Source organism: Mustelus asterias, chromosome 21, assembly GCF_964213995.1.
Source record: "Mustelus asterias chromosome 21, sMusAst1.hap1.1, whole genome shotgun sequence".
Lineage (NCBI taxonomy): Eukaryota > Metazoa > Chordata > Chondrichthyes > Carcharhiniformes > Triakidae > Mustelus > Mustelus asterias.
This window is the reverse complement of record NC_135821.1, coordinates 29,751,519-29,770,389: the sequence shown is the minus strand read 5'-3', so window position 1 is coordinate 29,770,389 and position 18,871 is coordinate 29,751,519. Positions and strand designations below refer to the sequence as shown.

The following is an 18,871-nucleotide window of genomic DNA, read 5'->3' as shown; positions in this document are numbered from 1 at the left end:
TTAAACATATTTAACGAGGTAGCCTCCACTGCTTCAATGGACAGAGAATTCCAGAGATTCACTACCCTCTGAGAGAAGAAGTTCCTCCTCAACTCTGTTCTAAACTGACTCCCCCTTATTTTGAGGCTGTGCCCTCTAGTTCTTGTTTCCTTTCTAAGTGGAAAGAATCTCTCTGCCTCTACCCTGTCGAGCCCCTTCATTATCTTATATGTCTCTATAAGATCTCCCCTCAGCCTTCTAAACTCCAACGAGTACAGGCCCAATCTACTCAATCTCTCCTCATAAGCTAACCCCCTCATCTCCGGTATCAACCTGGTGAACCTTCTCTGTACTCCCTCCAAGGCCAATATATCCTTCTGCAAATAAGGGGACCAAAATTGCACACAGTACTCTAGTTGCGGCCTCACCAGTACCTTGTACAATTGCAGCAAGACCTCCCTGCTTTTATACTCCATCCCCTTCGTGATAAAGGCCAACATTCCATTTGCCTTCTTGATCACCTTCTGCACCTGCAAACTGAGTTTTTGCGATTCATGCACAAGGACCCCCAGGGCCCTCTGCACAGTAGCATGTTGTAATTTTTCACCATTTAAATAATAATCCATTTTACTATTATTCTTTCCAAAGTGGATAACCTCACACTTATCAACGTTATACTCTATCTGCCAGATCCTCGCCCACTCACTTAGCCTATCCAAATCTCTTTGCAGACTTTCCGCATCCTCCACGCAATTTGCTTTCTCACTCATCTTTGTGTCATCCGCAAACTTTGTTACCCTACACTCGGTCCCCTCCTCCAGATCGTCTATGTATCTGGTAAACAGTTGAGGCCCCAGCACCGATCCCTGCGGCACACCACTAGTCACCAACTGCCAACCAGAAAAGCACCCACTTATTCCAATTCTCTGCTTCCTGTTAGATAGATTCCAACTCTCTGCTTCCTGTTAGATAGGGAGAATGTGTAAACTCCACACAGGCAGTGACCCAAGCCAGGAATTGAACCCAGGTCCCTGGCACTGTGAGGCAGCAGTGCTAACTACTGTGCTACCGTGCCACCCAGTCAACCCAACCTAATCAATGGTTCTAAGTCTTCATCGATCTTCATAGAATTAGGGTCAATTTAGCATTGTTTCATTTATGGTTTTCCAATTTGCTGGGACCTTTCCACAATCTAAGGAATTTTTAGGGACAGCACTTCCAAATATGAAGCACTCCATCAGCAGTGCATTGGAGTGTCATAGAATCATTGAATACCTACAGTGCAGAAGGAGGCCATTCAGCCCATCAAGTCTGCACCGACCACAATCCCAACCAGGCCTTATTCCCACAACCCCACATATTTACCCTGCTAATCCCCCTGACACTAGGGTTAATTTAGCCTGGCCAATCAACCTAACCTGCACATCTTTGGACTGTGGGAGGAAACCGGAGCACCCGGAGGAAACCCACGCAGACACGGGGAGAACGTGCAAACTCCACACAGACAGTGATCCGAGGCTGGAATTGAACCCGGGTCCCTGGCGCTGTGAGGCAGCAGTGCTAGCCACTGTGCCACCGTGCTAGTGTGCCACCCCGGTCAGCCAAGCTTTGTGCTCAGGTTTCCTCTTCCTCAGCCAAACATAAAACAGGTAATTGGAAACAATAACAGAAAATGCTGGAAAATCTCAACAGGTCTGACATCATCTGTGGAGAAAGAATAGAGTCAATGTTATCCAGACTCGAGACGTTGGCTCTATTCTCTCTCTACAGAGGCTGTCAGACCTGCTGAGAGTTTCCAGCATTTTCTGTTTTTGTTTCAGATTCAGCAAGTATTTTGCTTTTATCTTAGCAGGTCGCGGATTGGCTGGGAATCACTCATCGTCTAATTGGCTGGGAAAGGTGTGGGAGCACATCTTATTTAAATATATGAGATTCTGAGGGGCCTCGACAGGGTAGATGCTGAGAGGATATTTCTTCTTACAGGAGAAGCTAAAACTAGCGGGCACAGTTTAAAATTAAATTTAAGATAGAGACAATGAGGAATATCTGGAGAATTGGAGAAAAGTAGTGGAAGACAGGGACATGGGCATGGTGGCACAGTGGTTAGCACTGCTGCCCTACAGCACCGGGGACCTGGGCTCAATTCCAGCCTCGGATCACTGTCGGTGTGGAGCTTGCATGTTCTCCCCGTGTCTGCGTGGGTTTCGTCCGGGTGCTCCGGTTTCCTCCCCAGTCCAAAGATGTGCGGGTTAGGTTGATTGGTCGTGTTAAATTGACCCTAGTGATTGGCCATGCTAAATTGACTCTAATTCTGTGACGATCAGTAAACCAAGAATCTAATTGTTGGGCTGTCAGTTTACACCCAGAGAAGAGGATCCCAGATACTAGGTGAAGACTTAGAACCATAGAATCCCTACAGAGCAGAAAGAGGCTATCTGGCCCATCGAGTCGGCAATGACTCTCCAAAAGAGCATCCCATCTAGGCCCTCCCCTCTGCCCTATTCCTATAACCCTGCACATTTACCATGGTCAATCCACATACCCTACACATCTTTGGACTGTGGGAGGAAACCAGAACACCCAAAGGAAACCCATGCAGACAGGGGGAGAATGTGCAAACTCCACACAGTCACCCAAAGCCAGAATTGAATCCGTGTCCCTGGTGCTGTGAGGCAGCAGTGCTAACAACTGTGCCACCGTGCCACTTAGAGAAAGTGAGTAGTTTGAAGTACCTGGGGTCAGTGATGGCAGAAGATGGAAGCATAGAAATGCAAATTAAGCAATGGATTAGCTCTGGTTGTAGTAATTGGAGGTAGTGCAATAGAATGTTATGTATTGCTGAAATTGAAAGGAAGAATCCTCAAGTCAGAGTGAGACTGGCCTTATTATGTCATCGCAACATCAAGAATTATTAAATGAGTATTTTGCGTCAGTATTCACCAAAGAGAAGGACTTGGTGGATGATGAGTCTGGGAAAGGGTGTGTAGATAGTTTGAGTCATGTTGAGATCAAAAAGGAGGAGGTATTGAGGTTCTTGAAAAACATTAAAGTAGACAAGTCCCCTGGGCCTGATGGGATATACCCCAGAATACTGAGAGAGGCAAGGGAGGAAATTGCTGGGGCCTTGAGAGAAATCTTTATATCCTCACTGGCAATATGGGAGGTCATGATGTGGAGATGCCGGCGTTGGACTGGGGTAAGCACAGTAAGAAGTCTCACAACACCAGGTTAAAGTCCAACAGGTTTATTTCGTAGCAAATACCATTGGTATACCATATGGTATTTGCTACCAAATAAACCTGTTGGACTTTAACCTGGTGTTGTGAGACTTCTTAATATGGGAGGTCCCAGAAGATTGGAGGATAGCCAATGTTGTTTCTTTGTTTAAGAAGGGTAACAAGAATAATCCAGGTAATTACAGGCCGGTGAGCCTTACGTCAGTGGTAGGGAGATTATTGGAGAGGATTATTCGAGACAGGATTTACTCCCACTTGGAAATAAGTGGGCGTATTAGTGAGAGGCAACATGGTTTTGTGAAGGGGAGGCTATGCCTCACTAACTTGATCGAGTTTTTCAAGGAAGTGGCACGGTAGCATAGTGGTTAGCACTGCTGCTTCATAGCTCCAGGGACCTGGGTTCAAATCCCAGCTCAGGTCACTGACTGTGTGGAGTTTGCACATTCTTCTTGTGTCTGCATGAGTTTCCTCCGGGTGCTCCGGTTTCCTCCCACACTCCAAAGATGTGTGGGAATTGCCCCTTAGTATCCTGGGATGCATAGGTTAAAGAGATTAGAGGGTAAATATGTAAGGATATGGGGATAGGGCCTGGGTGGGATTGTGGTTGGTGCAGACTAGATGGGCTGAATGGCCTTTTTCTGTACTGTAGGATTCTACGACTCTATGACTCTAAGTGACGAAGATGGTTGATGAGGGTAGGGCAGTGGATGTTGTCTATGTGGACTTCAGTAAGACCTTTGACAAGGTCCCTCATGGCAGACTGGTGCAGAAGGTGAAGTCGCATGGAGTCAGAGGTGAGCTGGCAAGGTGGATACAGAACTGGCTCGACATAGAAGACAGAGGGTAGCAGTGGAAAGGTGTGTTTCTGAATGGAGGGCTGTGACAAGTGGCATTCCTCAGGGATCACTGCTGGAACCTTTGCTGTTTGTAATATGTATAAATGATTTGGAGGAAAATGTAACTGGTTTCATTAATAGGTTTGCGGACGACACAAAGGTTGTGGATTTGCAGATAACAATGAGGACCATCAGAGGAAACAACAGGATATAGATCGGTTGGAGACTTGGGCAGAAAGATGGCAGATGGAGTTTAATCCGGACAAATGTGAGGCAATGCATTTTGGAAGGTCTAATACAGATAGGAAGTATACAGTAAATGGCAGAACCCTTAAAAGTATTGATAGGCAGAGGGATCTGGGTGTACAGGTACACAGGTCACTGAAACTGGCAACGCAGGTGGAAAAGGTAGTCAAGAAGGCATATTGAGTTTAAAAATTGGCAGGTCATGTTGAAACTTTATAGAACCTTAGTTAGGCCGCACTTGGAATATAGTGTTCAATTCTGGTCGCCACACTACCAGAAGGATGTGGAGGCTTTGGAGAGGGTACAGAAAAGATTTACCAGGATGTTGCCTGGTATGGAGGGCATTAGCTATGAGGAGAGGTTGGAGAAACTTGGTTTGTTCTCACTGGAACGACGGAGGTTGAGGGGAGACCTGGTAGAAGTCTACAAGATTATGAGGAGCTTGGACAGAGTGGATAGTCAGAAGCTTTTTCCCAGGGTGGAAGAGTGAATTACTAGGGGGCATAGGTTTAAAGTGCGAAGGGCAAGGAGATGTATGAGGCAAGTTTTTTACACAGAGGGTGGTGGGTGCCTTGAACTCACTGCCGGGGGAGGCAGTGGAAGCAGATACGATGGTGACTTTTAAGAGGCATCTTGACAAATACATGAATAGGATAGGAACAGAAGGATATGGTCCCTGGAAGTGATTAGCATGCAGCAGATCGTAGAGGGATATGGTCCCTGAAGAATAGGGGGTTTTAGTTCAGTCGGGCAGCATGGTCGGTGCAGGCTTAGTGGGCCGAAGGGCCTGTTCCTGTGCTGTAATTTTCTTTGTTCAAGGAGAGGAACAATGACTAGATACCAATGGAATGAGAGTGCTGAGATGGATGTGTGAAATATTGAGAAACGAGAAAATCAGGAACTGATGGTCAGTGAAGATTGTGGGGGTGGGCAAAAAGACATTGAAAATGTATGATTATCTGTTGTGGAGAGCAGGGAAATGTGGTGAGGCAATTTCTTTCTTATTCATTAGTGGGACATGGTTGCCACCGGCATTTATTGCCCATTCCTTATTTACCTTAGAGAGCAGTTGAGAGTCAACAAATTGCTGTGGCTCTGGAGTCACATGTAGGCCAGACTGGGTATGAACGGCAGATTTCCTTTCCTAAAGGACATTAGTGAACCAAATGAGTTTTTCTGAGAATCAACAATGGTTTAATTGTCATCAGTAGATTTTAATTCAATATTATTTTATTGAATTAAAATTCCACCATTTGCTGTGGTGGGATTCGAACCCAGGTCCCCAGAACATTTGCTGAGTTTCTGGATTAATAGTGTAGCGATAATGCCACTAGGCCATCACCTCTCCGACGTTGAAGATGGAAATCCAAGGAAAAAGCGGAAAGCCTAAAACCAGATGGAAAAATGCAACAGGCATAAAGGCTCTGGGATTGGAAGACAAATGGGTAACTGGCAAGAGGAGATGGAGAAGGGTAATTGACCAGCACTAAGGCGACACCAAGTAAAATAGGAGGGTCATTTGTCTCTACATTCTGTCTCCCTCAGATCAGTGGAGGCTGGGTTCACTCATTAGACATATTTCTGATCTCCAAGGGTGGTGTAGTTCATAGAATCATAGAATCCTACAGTGCCGTTTGGCCCATCAAGTCTGCACCGACACAATCCCACCCAGGCCCTATCCCCATAACTCCATGAATTTACCCTAGCTAGTTTCCCCTGACACTAAGAGGCAATTTAGCACAGCCAATCCACCTAACCCGCACACCTTTGGAGTGCGGGAGGAAACCGGAGCACCCGGAGGAAACCCAAGCAGACACGGGGAGAACATGCAAACTCCACACAGAGTGACCCAAGCCGGGAATCAAACACAGGTCCAAGCGTTGTGAGGTAACACTACTGTGGGGCGGCACAGTGGTTAGCACTGCTGCCTCACAGCTCCTGGGTTCAATTCCCGGCTTAGGTCACTGTCCGTGTGGAGTTTGCACATTCTCCCCGTGTCCGCGTGGGTTTCCTCCGGGTGCACCAGTTTCCTCCCACAGTCCAAAGATGTGTGGGTTAGGTTGATTGGCTATGCTAAATTGCCTCTTAGTGTCCTAGGATGCGTAGGTTAGAGGGATTAGCAGGGCGAATATATGGGGTTATTGGGATAGGGCCTGGGTGGGATTGTTGACGGTGCAGGCTCAATGGGCTGAATGGCCTCTTTCTGTGCTCTTGGTATTCTATGATCCTGTGCCACCGTGCTGCCCAAAGTTATGTGGAGCAAACAGGAAAGTGGAGTTAAGATTACAATCAGATCAATCATGATGTTCTAGGATGTTGGCGCAGACTCAATGGCCTCCTCTTCAAGAAGCAGCATCAACAGTATCCGCGTGACAGCCACCTGATTGAGGCACGTGACCCTCCATTGTGAGTCACCGGTTCCCATGGAGACGGACTCCCGGCCCCGCCCCGCCGTGCGTGCCCTGAAAACGCGCTGACGTCGGCGCGGCCTCCCTGGAGACGGGGGAAGATGGCGCTGAATCGGAACCATTCCCAGAGCGGAGGCATCATCATCAATAACGGCGAGAGGTGAGGAGCCGCGCTCTCCCCCACCCCGGGAATCCGGACCCTGGGCGGTGAAGGAAATAAAATTAAAAAGCGGGGAGGCGCCTGCGGCCTGGCCGTTACCGGGCGCTGCCTTCCTCTTCGGGCACCTTCCACGACTGCGTTTAAGTTCGAGAATGTTCTGCCTTCGGTTCTGGGGCAGGTTTATTTTTTTTCTGGCGGGGTTAATCGCCAGCGCTGCTGTCAGTCCCGATGGTTATTAGAGTTTCCAGTGTTTACCCCGGGGGAGGGGTAACGGGGGAGGGGAGGGGTTCCCGGGGCCGGGAGGATGTCAATCAACCGTTAAAACCTGCCCTCCCTAAATGCTGATTGGCTGTTGGCGAGCAACCCGCGATACTATTGGCGGAGGCGCCTGTCAATCAGATCGGTGCCCCGCCCCCTACGGGGAAGGATGTAAACATCATCTGGAGATGGTGTCATCATGGTGCTTGTATAAGAGTGGCTGGGGCCAGTCCACATCCAACTTTATTACATTATTTATCAAGGGTTTTGTTGAAATGCTGACATCTTCTGGATATCACTACTTTTTAAAGAGTTATTATTGCTCTTGTAATTCCAAACACCTCTTCATTTGCCTTACTTTATTTTTTTTATTATTGTCACAAGTAGGCTTACATTATTAACATTGCAATTAAGTTACTGTGACATCTGTCTGTGGGATTTTTATCATACATCTTAGCATCCTCATTTCAAAGACTTCGATTTTCTTCCAGAGATCTTTATTTATTGTCCAGATTTCTGAGGCAAATGGGAAAGTGATTAGCATGCAGCAGATCATAGAGGGATATGGTCCCTGAAGAATAGGGGGTTTTAGTTCAGTCGGGCAGCATGGTCAGTGCAGGCTTGAAGGGCCTGTTTCTGTGCTGTCATTTTCTTTGTTTTTTATCATGAGTTTTTTTTCCCATGTTTTAAGTTTTGAGGTTTTCTTGTTGTTAACACATCCTTCATATCTTCATCTTCACAAAATTACTTCTGGCCATCTCAATCCTTTTTTCTAATTTTGTCATCACACCTGCCATCTTGTGTTATCATTTGTCCTCAGCAGACAAACTTATCTACTTTTTCCAGTGTGACACCAGCCACTTCTGTTTTCACCCTAGTTTCTTGTAATGTGTTCCTCCTGACCAATATTTTGTCTCTTTGGTGTCTGTACTCAATCCATATTCTAAATGCCAGAAACGTAAAAAGAACAGCTGAACCTTTTGGCGCTGTCTGGTAAAGTGTAGTTTGAAGACAAGCTCTCCTCTTAGATAGATACTGACTGCAGTTGTACTCAGTAAATAGTGTTTGGTGAGCAATAATTTTTCTTTCCACTAATGTTTATCTCTTACTGTCCCTGAGCTGATTTTAGATTTATTTTCTTTGTTATACATGGCTGTTTTACTGGAAGTAATAATAAGTTAGGCTGGGGGAGGGGGTAGAGGTTGTGGAACAGCAATGGAAATGTGGTGTTTCGGAGCAATCCTGTAAAACTAACAGTCTGTCATTACAACTGCAGGTGATGTTTTAGCCTCCCATTTAATGAATTGTTTGACTGAATAATGTTGCATAATCAAGTTTTCAGCTGAAAGTAACTTAGGAGGCACAGGAAGTTGTAGGAACAGTAAGTTATAAAATGATGGCAGTTGGAATTTAATATAAAGTGGATGGTCATCTATTTTGCATCTGGGAAAAACCAATTCCAATACTTCCTCAACGATGAGAGGATAGGGCCCCTGGAGGAGCAAATGAGTTTAGTAATCCAAAACATAAATCACTAAAACCAAGTTCACAGCTGCAAAAAGTAATTCAAATAGGTTAATAGAATCTATATTTATCTGAAGGGGATTAGAATAGGAAATGATGCTTTGTTTAAAGGTGTCTTGGACAACTCCATCTGGGTATTCAACTTTGGGCAGCACACCTCAGGAAAAATATTATTGTTCCAATTCACAAGAATGATACAAGGATTGAAAGATAAAATGTTGAGAATAGATTATATGAATCTGTCTTGTATTCCTTTGATGTTTGAGGAGTGATTCAATTAAGGTCTTTTAAAACGATAAAGGAATTTGGCAGATTAAATGCAGTTAAACTGTTTCATAGAGTTTTACAGCACAGAAAGAGGTCCTTTGATCCATTGTGTCTGTGCCGGCCATCAAACACCTACTTATTCTCATCCCATTTGCCAGCACTTGGTCTTTTATGCTATGGCATTTCACGTGTTCATCTGAATACTTAAATGTTGAGGGTTCCTGCTACTACCAGCCTTTCAGGCGAGTGAGTTCCAGATTCCCACCACCCTCTGGGTGCAAAGATTTTCCTCGAATCCCCTCTGAATCTCCTTCTCCTTATCTTAAATTTATGTCCTTGGTTATTGATCTCTCTACTAAGGGAAAAAGTTTCTTCCTATCTATATCCCTCAGTTTCGTACGCCTGGTTGAGGTTTCCCCCTCAGCCGCCTTTGCTCTTAAGGAAAGAAAATCCAACCCCTCTTCACAGCTGAAACACTCCAGCCCAGGCAACATCCTGATCAATCTCTCTGCAACCTTTCCAGTGCAATCACATTGTTCCTATAGTGTGGCGACCAGGGCTGAACATAATACTCGAGCTCTATGGCCTAACAAGCGTTTTATACAGCCCCTCAGTCGCTTCAGTTTCTTTGGAAGGAATTAGAGGCTATTTTAGGGTGAAATCAGAAAGCATTTTTTCCATACAAAGGGAAGCGGAAATCTACAACTCGCTTCTTCAAAAGAGAAATGAATGCTGGGGCTCTCGAGACTAAGATCGACAGATAAAAGCAAAATAAGATCAATAGATATTTGCCAGGTTAATAAGCATGGAGCAAGGCTGAGAATTGAAATTGAGGTACAGAGACATCCAAGATCTAATTGATGAGTGAAACGAGCTTGAGAGACTGAACGATTTGTGTTTCCATTATGATTTTCAATATCCATGATTTGAGGACCTCTAATCATTCACCCCCCCCCCACAAGGATATTGCTGGAATATAATGAGCAGAAGACATGTACACATTTGTGCAAAAAAATCCACCTCGCAGCTTATTGTGTAAATAATGATAAATACGACTCAGTTGATTATGAGGAAAGCTTTGTTTAGTTTCCTACTGTCATCTGAGTCATGTTTGTAGAAAGTCCAAGTGAACCTTGGTGTACTATGATTGATTGCAACTATCAGAGCAGATGTGACAGTTGGAAGAGTCTTACGTTTAGGATTTGCCTGACAGTATCAGATTTAGCAATGCAATACTCACGCTTGTGTGTGAGAGTATCAGATTTAGCAATGCAACACTAACACCTGCGTATGTTTTTTTTAGGAGAATTTGGGAGAAATAAGTGTGTCTTTCGGCCTCTATCATTTTGATTCACCATGGCATCTCTGTATTTTAATCCCATTTCTATGCCTTTTTCTACATTCCTTAATATCCTTCCTTCCAAACTAAGTTCATTTCTCTTTTAAACACTGCCATTAGCATTGCATTTATATCTTTTTGGGTCCATTTATTCCAAATTCTCAGTGATATGTGATTGTTTTTTTTCCCCCTGTATTTCCTTTTTAACTGGCTTAGCTAAAAATATTATATATCCTTGGTCGAGATTCTTCCATTAAAAGTTAAAGTTTGTTTCCTATATATATTGGTTCCGGGGGCGGCACAGTGGCTAGCACTGCTGCCTCACAGTGCCATGGGTCCGGCTTTGAATGACTGTCTGTCTGTGCAGAGTCTGCATGTTCTCCCCATGTCTATGTGGGATTCCTCTGGATGCTTCGGTTTCCTCCCACAGTCCAAAGATGTGCAGGTTAGGTGGCTTGGCCGTGCTAAATTGCCCCTTCGTGTCCCAAGATGGATTTGCCGTGGGAAATGTGTGGGGTTATGGGGATAGGGCAGGGGAGAAGATCTGGGTAAAACAAAAATTTTGGGTGGCAAAGTGGTTAGCACTGCTGCTTCACAGCGCCAGGGACCCGGGTTCGATTCCTGGCTTGAGTCACTGTCCGTGTGAAGTTTGCACATTCTCCCTGTGTCCACGTGGGTTTCCTCAGGGTGCTCCAATTTCCTTGCACAGTGTAAAATGTTGGTTGGCTGCAAAGCATTTTCCTGTAAAACAGAATTCCAAACCTGTGGTGTTGCTTTGCAGCCAAGAAGAACAGACATACTGATCATCTTTATAGGAGGTGCAGACCAGCATTTTATTGCCCATTCGCAGCCGCCCCGAGAAAGTGGTGGTGAGCTGCCGCATTGACCTGCTGTAGTCCGTGTTGTTATGGAGGGAGTTCCAGGATTTTGACCCAATGACAGTGAAGGAACAGTGATATATTTCCAAGTCAGGATGGTGTCCAACTTGGAGGGGAACTTGCTGGTGTGATGTTCCCATGCATTTACTACCTTGTCCTTTAAGTCATAGAAGTTGAGAGTTTGGAAGGTGCTGTTTGTGAGTTGTTGCAAGACTTTGCCAGTTGCTGCAGTGTATCTTAAGGATAGAACACGCCACTGTGCGATAGCGGTAGAGGGAGTGAATGTTTAAGGTGGGGTACCAGTCAAGCAGGCTGCTTCATTCTGGAAGGGGTTATGCTTTTCTTCCTGGTTGTTGGATCTGCACTTTCAGGCAAGTGGGAGTAATCCATCACTCCAGACTTTTAGATTATTGACATTGGGGAGCTGGGTGACTAGTTACTGACCTGCTCTTATAGCCACAGCATTTTTATGATCAAGTTAAGTTTCTGGTCAATGGTAGCTCTCAGACTATTAATATTGAAGGATTGAGCAATGGTAATGCCATTGAATATCAAGGGGAAATGGTTAAATTCTTTTGTGTTGGAGATGGTGATTGTATGGCACTTAACTGATCCCAAGCCTGAATGTTGTCCAAGTCTTGCTGGATGTAGACAAGAACTGCTTCAATATCTGTGGAGTTTCAAATGGTCCCGAACACTGCAATTGTCCCGAACATCTCCACTTTTGACCTTGTGATGGAGCGAAGAACAAACAAAGAACAATACAGCACAGGAACAGGCCCTTCGGCCCTCCAAGCCCGCGCCGCTCCCCGGTCCAGGATTGAATCCTGAATCCAGGATCCCTGCCCAATTTTCCAGCCTATCTACATACCAATATCCTATCCACCGAGCTGTCCCTCACAGCTACGATGCTTTGTTCATTACAACCTATTAACTCACCCCCACCCCCCCCCATTCCAGACCATGTGATCTCCAGGGAGAGGCGAAAACCCAGAGTGAAAAACCCCAGGGCCAATACGGGGAAAAAAAATCTGGGAAATTCCTCTCCGACCCCCTGAGGCGATCGAAACGAGTCCAGGAGATCACAATGGCCCCGATCGGAAAATGCTTCCCAACCCTAGTCATTTCCACTTCCACGAACACCATATGAATTCCCTGCCCCCGAGACAGGTTCCCTGTACTGCAGTCTCGCTCTGTACTGGCACCAGCAAGATGATCATAGAATGAAGCCTTGAAACGAGAAACAAGGAACAATTAGCCCGCGCCGCTCCCTGGTCCAAACTAGACCACTCTTTTGTATCCCTCCATTCCCACTCCGTTCATATAGCTGTCTAGATACGTCTTAAACGTTCCCAGTGTGTCCGCCTCCACCACCTTGCCCGGCAACACATTCCAGACCCCCACGACCCTCTGTGAAATATGTCCTTCTGATATCTGTGTTAAACCTCCCCCCCCCCCCCCCTTCACCTTGAACCTATGACCCCTCGTGAACGTCACCACCGACCCGGGGAAAAGCTTCCCACCATTCACCCTATCTATGCCTTTCATAATTTTATACACCTCTATTAAGTCTCCCCTCATCCTCCGTCTTTCCAAGGAGAACAACCCCAGTTTCCCCAATCTCTCCTCATAACCAAGCCCCTCCATACCAGGCAACATCCTGGTAAACCTCCTCTGTACTCTCTCCAAAGCCTCCACGTCCTTCTGGTAGTGTGGCGACCAGAACTGGACGCAGTATTCCAAATGCGGCCGAACCAACGTTCTATACATCTGCAACATCAGACCCCAACTCTTATACTCTATGCCCCGTCCTATAAAGGCAAGCATGCCATATGCCTTCTTCACCACCTTCTCCACCTGTGACGTCACCTTCAAAGATCTGTGGACTTGCACACCCAGGTCCCTCTGCGTCTCTACACCCTTTATGGTTCTTCCATTTATCGTGTAGCTCCTCCCTACATTATTCCCACCAAAATGCATCACTTCGCATTTATCAGGATTGAACTCCATCTGCCATTTCCTTGCCCAAATTTCCAGCCTATCTATATCCTTCTGTAGCCTCTGACAATGTTCCTCACTATCTGCAAGTCCTGCCAGTTTTGTGTCGTCCGCAAACTTACTGATCACCCCAGTTACTCCTTCTTCCAGATCATTTATATAAATCACAAACAGCAGAGGTCCCAATACAGAGCCCTGCGGTACACCTCTAGTCACAGGCCTCCAGCCGGAAAAAGACCCTTCCACTACCACCCTCTGTCTTCTATGACCAAGCCAGTTCTCCACCCATCTAGCCACCTCCCCCTTTATCCCATGAGATCCAACCTTTTTCACTAGCCTACCATGAGGGACTTTGTCAAACGCTTTACTAAAGTCCATATAGACAACATCCACGGCCCTTCCTTCGTCAACCATTTTGGTCACTTCTTCAAAAAACACCACCAGGTTAGTGAGGCATGACCTCCCTCTCACAAAACCATGTTGACTATCGTTAATGAGTTTATTCCTTTCTAAATGCGCATACATCCTATCTCTAAGAATCTTCTCCAACAACTTCCCCACCACGGACGTCAAGCTCACCGGCCTTTGAAGGTCTTTGAAGCAGCTGAAATGGATGGGCCGAGGACACTACCCTGAAGGACTTATCCCTCTGTGATCTGGAAACTGACCTTACTGTAGAGCCTACCCTAAGGATTTACATTATTCTCTACTTACAGTAATCTGCTTACTATTTTTAATATGGTCTCGCACAATGTGATTCAATCAGTGGATACTAAAGACCAGTGGCTTACAGACAGGAAAAACTAGGATATGAGTTGCAAAAATACAACAAATTCTGCAACAATCTGCATAAATATTCCATACAGAAAGTCTGTTTACATTCAACAGACAAGGGTCACATTGATGTGGCAAGTTCAGATGTGTTAATAATTTTGGAAAACTTTCTATAATGATGTGATGCATGGGTGAAGCTTTGGCGTAGTGGTATTGTCACTGAGATCCAGGGTAATACTCTGTGGGTCCAGATTTGAATCCTCATTTGGCAGATTGTAGGATTTGAATGATGACCATGAAACCATTGTCTTTTGTTGTAAAAACTCATCTGACTCAATAATGTCCCTTAGGGAAGGAAATCTGTTGTCATGTGACTCCAGATCCACAGCAACATGGTTGACTCTTAAATGCCCTCTGAAATATGGGTTAAACGGCAAGCCACTCAGTTCAAGGGCAGTTACGGATGGGCAAGAAACACTGGCCCAAATATAGATTTCCAGTATATCACAGGCATGTATGTGGTGTAAACACATATCAGAATTCCTTAGTTGAAATAATCCATTGTGTGAAATCTCACTTGTTATCTTTCCCAGTTCAAAAGCTGCCTGCATATTTACCTTGCAAATTGTTTCAGGAGAAACAAGGGTGGAGGGGTGCAATAGCCAAGGTTCCCATTTCCCAATTACGAAAGACCAGGATAAAATATTGAAAAGTTCCCAATTCATGGAACATAGGGACAGGAGGACTGTGGAGGGCTGTGACAAGTGGTGTTCCTCAGAGGTCAGTACTGGGCCCTTTGTTGTTTGTAATATACATAAATGATTTGGAGGAAAGCGTAACTGGTTTCATTAGTAAGTTGGCGGACGACACAAAGGTTGGTGGAATTGCGGATAGCGATGAGGACCATCAGAAGATACAGCAGGATATAGATCGGTTGGAGACTTGGGCGGAGAGATGGCAGATGGAGTTTAATCCGGACAAATGTGAAGTAATGCATTTTGGAAGGTCTAATACAAATGGAAAATGTACAGTAAATGGCAGGACCCTTAAGAGTATTGATAGGCAGAGGGATCTGGGTGTACAGGTACACAAGTCACTGATAGGGGCAACTCAGGTGGAGAAGGTAGTTAAGAAGGCATACAGCATGCTTGCTTTCATCGGCTGGGGCATTGAGTTTAAAAATTGGCAAGTCATGTTGCAGCTTTATAGAATCTTAGTTAGGCCGCACTTGGAATATAGTGTTCTACTCTGGTCGCCACATTACCAGAAGGTTGTGGAGGTTTTGGAGAAGGTACAGAAAAGATTTACCAGGATGTTGTCTGGTATGGAGGGTATTAGCTATGAGGAGAGGTTGGAGAAACTTGATTTGTCCTCACTGGAGCGACGGAGGTTGAGGGGCGACGTGCTGGAGGTTTACAAGATTGAGGGGCATGGACAGTGTGGATAGTCAGAAGCTTTTTCCCAGGATGGAAGAGTCAATTACTAGGGGGCACAGGTTTAAGGTGCGAGGGGCAAGGTTTAAAGGATGTATGAGGCAAGTTGTTTTACACAGAGGGTGGTGGGTGCCTGGAACTTGCTGCAGGAGAGGTAGAGGAAGCAGATATGATAGTGACTTAAGGGGCATCTTCACAAGTACATGAATAGGTGGGATTAGAGGGATATGGTCCCCGGAAGGGTAGGGGGTTTTAGCTCAGTCGGACAGCATGGTCGGTGCAGGCTTGGAGGGCCAGAGGGCCTGTTCCTGTGCTATAATCTTCTTTGTTCTTTGAGTAGCTCCTCACTCTTGTTCCGCCTTTTAAATGTGACTGTGTATAACTCCAACATTTGCCCCATATCCTTTAATAACTAATGTAATGGTAGATGTAGCATCACTGGTCATGTGGATGAGAGCCCAAAGGTTCTCCCATCCTTTGTAACAAGACGACCATCATCCCAGTACTAAAGAAAAGCCAAGCAGCGTGCCTTAATGACTATTATCCGATGGCTCTGACATCCATCATTATGAAATGCTTTGAAAGATTAGTCATGGCACAAATCAATTTCAGCCTCCTGGATGGCCTGGATTCACTACGATTCACCTACTGCCGCAACAGACCCACAGCAGACGCCATCTCCGTGGGCCTGCACTCAACCCTGGAACATCTAGATAACAAAGATACCTATGTCAGACTCCTATTTATCGACTACAGCTCAGCCTTCAACACCGTTATTCCTGCAAAACTCATCTCCAAACTCCATGGCCTAGGCCTCAGCTTCTCCCTCTGTGACTGACTGGATCCTGAGCTTCCTAACCCACAGACCACAATCAGGAAGGATAGGCAACAGCTCCTCCACGATCATCCTCAGCACAGTTGCTCCACAAGACTGTGTCCTCAGCCCCCGACTATACTCCTTATATATCTTTGACTGTGTGGCCAAATTCCCCTCCAACTCGATTTTTAAGTTTGCTGATGACACCACCGTAGTGGGTCGGATCTCAAACAATGATGAGACAGAGTATAGGAATGAGAGAATCTAGTGAACTGGTGCGGCAACAATAATCTGAAGGAGATAGTCATCGACTTCAGGAAGCATAGTGGAGAACAGGCCTCTGTCTACATCAATGGGGACGAAGTAGAAATGGTCGAGAGCTTCAAGTTTTTAGGTGTCCAAATCACCAACAACGTGTCCTGGTCCCACCATGCCAACACTATAGTTAAGAAAGCCCACCAATGACTACTTTCTCAGAAGACTAAGGAAATTTGGCATGTAGGCTACGACTCTCTCCAACTTTTACAGATGCAGCATAGAAAGCATTCTTTCTGGTTGTTTCTCAGCTTGGTATGGCTCCTGCTCGTCCCAAGTCCGCAGAAAACTACTAAGGGTTGTGAATGAAGCCCAGTCCATCACGAAACCAGCCTCCCATCCATTGACTCTGTCTCCACTTCCTGCTGCCTTGGAAAAGCAGCCAGCATTATTAAGGACCCCACGCACCCCAGACATACTCTCTTCCAATGGGAAAAAGATATAAAAGTCTGAGGTCACGTACCAAGCGAGTCAAGAACAGCTTCTTCCTGCTGCCATCAGACTTGTGAATGGACCTACCTCGCACTAAGTTGATCTTTCTCTACACCCTAACTGTGACTGTAACACTACATTCTGCACTCTCTTCTTTCCTTCTCTCTGAATGGGATGCTTTGTCTGTATAGTGCAAGAAACAATACTTTTCACTGTATACTAATACATGTGACAATAACAAATCAAATCTTCTTTGCTGATTTCTTCTGTCTTCACTATTGAGATGAGGCTTTCTTTTAAGACATAAATGTGGCTGTTACGCTGCCAGACGCAGTTACTGTCTGTGTCTGTCTCGAGCTGTGAGCTGTGGTAGTAACTAGCGAAGGCAGTTGCTGTCTGGAGCTGGGAACTATGGCAATTGCTGGCTGTGTCTCGGGAGCTGGCTGTTATACCCCTTGATGACATAACAACATCCCCACAATAGGATTGGTTTACAGGTTACCAAAACATCAAATTCAAATCTGATAGGCCGCTGTTATTCAAATGTCTAGTTTAAATTGGTTAAAATTCAAAAACATGTTGATTAAAATGGCTGAAGCCTGTTACCAAGGCAACCCTGCTATTTGACCCTTCAATACAATGTTTCAGTCTGTGTACTGCATGCCCCTGCATCTCTTCAGTACAGAAAAAAACCTTTTTTTTTAACAGAACCATGAAAAGCTTTCTTCTCTTAGCATTTTACAATTTTTTTCACAATTTTACTAACACCAAATCCTAACATTCTACTCAACTTCACAACAATAGACACTATTTTAGTTATCTCTTCAAAACATTCAATCTGGCTGATGCTTAACTTTGTCACCATCATTTTTCTTGATCGTTCTTGTGGTATCGACCATACAACCTGCATTAGGGTTAGGCTCAGCGTTATATCTAGCTCCCAGTTCTCGCTGTCTTGCAACTATATCCAGTAATGGACAATGTTATGCCCGCAAAGCATTCAATTTGTTCGTTGTATTCCATGTGTTTGTTGAAAGAGTAACCTGATCTTCTGTTCTGTTGTTTTACTCTCATGTTTCTTGCTCCTCCTGAATGAGTCTGACTCCAGTAAGACTGAGTGCCCTCAGCAGAGGGAGGAATGGAGAAAAATAGATTTGCAATTATAGAGTACCACATACAACCTCAGGACTTTCCAAAGCAGTTTACAACTAATGATGTACTTGAAGTTCAGAAAGCATTGCAGCCTATTTGCACAGAACAATGAAATAATTAGCCAGAGAATCTGGTTTAATCTTAGCATCCCCACAGTACAGAAGGAGGCCATTTGGCCCATCGAATTTGAACTGACAATCCCACCAAGGTCATATCCCCGTAACCCCACGTATTTACGTCACTAATCCCCCTGGCACTAAGGGGTTATTTAATATGGCCAATCAACCTAACCTGCACATCTTTGGACTGTGGGATGGATCTGGAGCACCCGTAGGAAACCCCCATAGACACGGGAAGAATGTGACAGTCACCCAAGGCTGAAATTGAACCCGGGTCCCTGGCGCAGTGAGACAGCAATGCGGGCCACTGTGCTACCATGCCACGTTCATGCAAGCTCAGCACAGACAGTGACCCAAGCTGAGAATCGAACCCGAGGCCCTGGCGCTGTGGTGCAGCAGAGCTAACCATTGCACCACCTTGCTGGTAAGGGATAAATGTTAGCCAGAACAAGACTTCTCTGCCCAAGACCGCAAGAAACTACAAAAGGTCGTGAATGAAACCCAAGTCCATCACTCAAACCAGCCTCCCGCTGCCTCGGCAAAGCAGCCAGCGTAATTAAGGACCCCACGCACCCCGGACATTCTCTCTTCCACCTTCTTCCTTCGGGAAAAAGATACAAAAGTCTGAGGTCAAGTACCAACCGACTCAAGAACAGCTTCTTCCCTGCTGTCATCAGACTTTTGAATGGACCCATCATGT

At 45.4% G+C, this 18,871-nt stretch overlaps 1 protein-coding gene across 1 annotated transcript in view; it reads left to right on the top strand.

The window, feature by feature from the left end:
* The first annotated feature begins 6,736 nt into the window (after positions 1-6,736).
* wbp2nl (WBP2 N-terminal like) overlaps positions 6,737-18,871 on the top strand; it is a 43,400-nt gene continuing 31,265 nt past the window's right edge. The window contains exon 1 of the mRNA XM_078237676.1: positions 6,737-6,865. Coding sequence (XP_078093802.1) covers positions 6,807-6,865 — 59 coding nt within the window. The 5' untranslated portion in view covers positions 6,737-6,806. The remainder of the gene's footprint in view (positions 6,866-18,871) is intronic.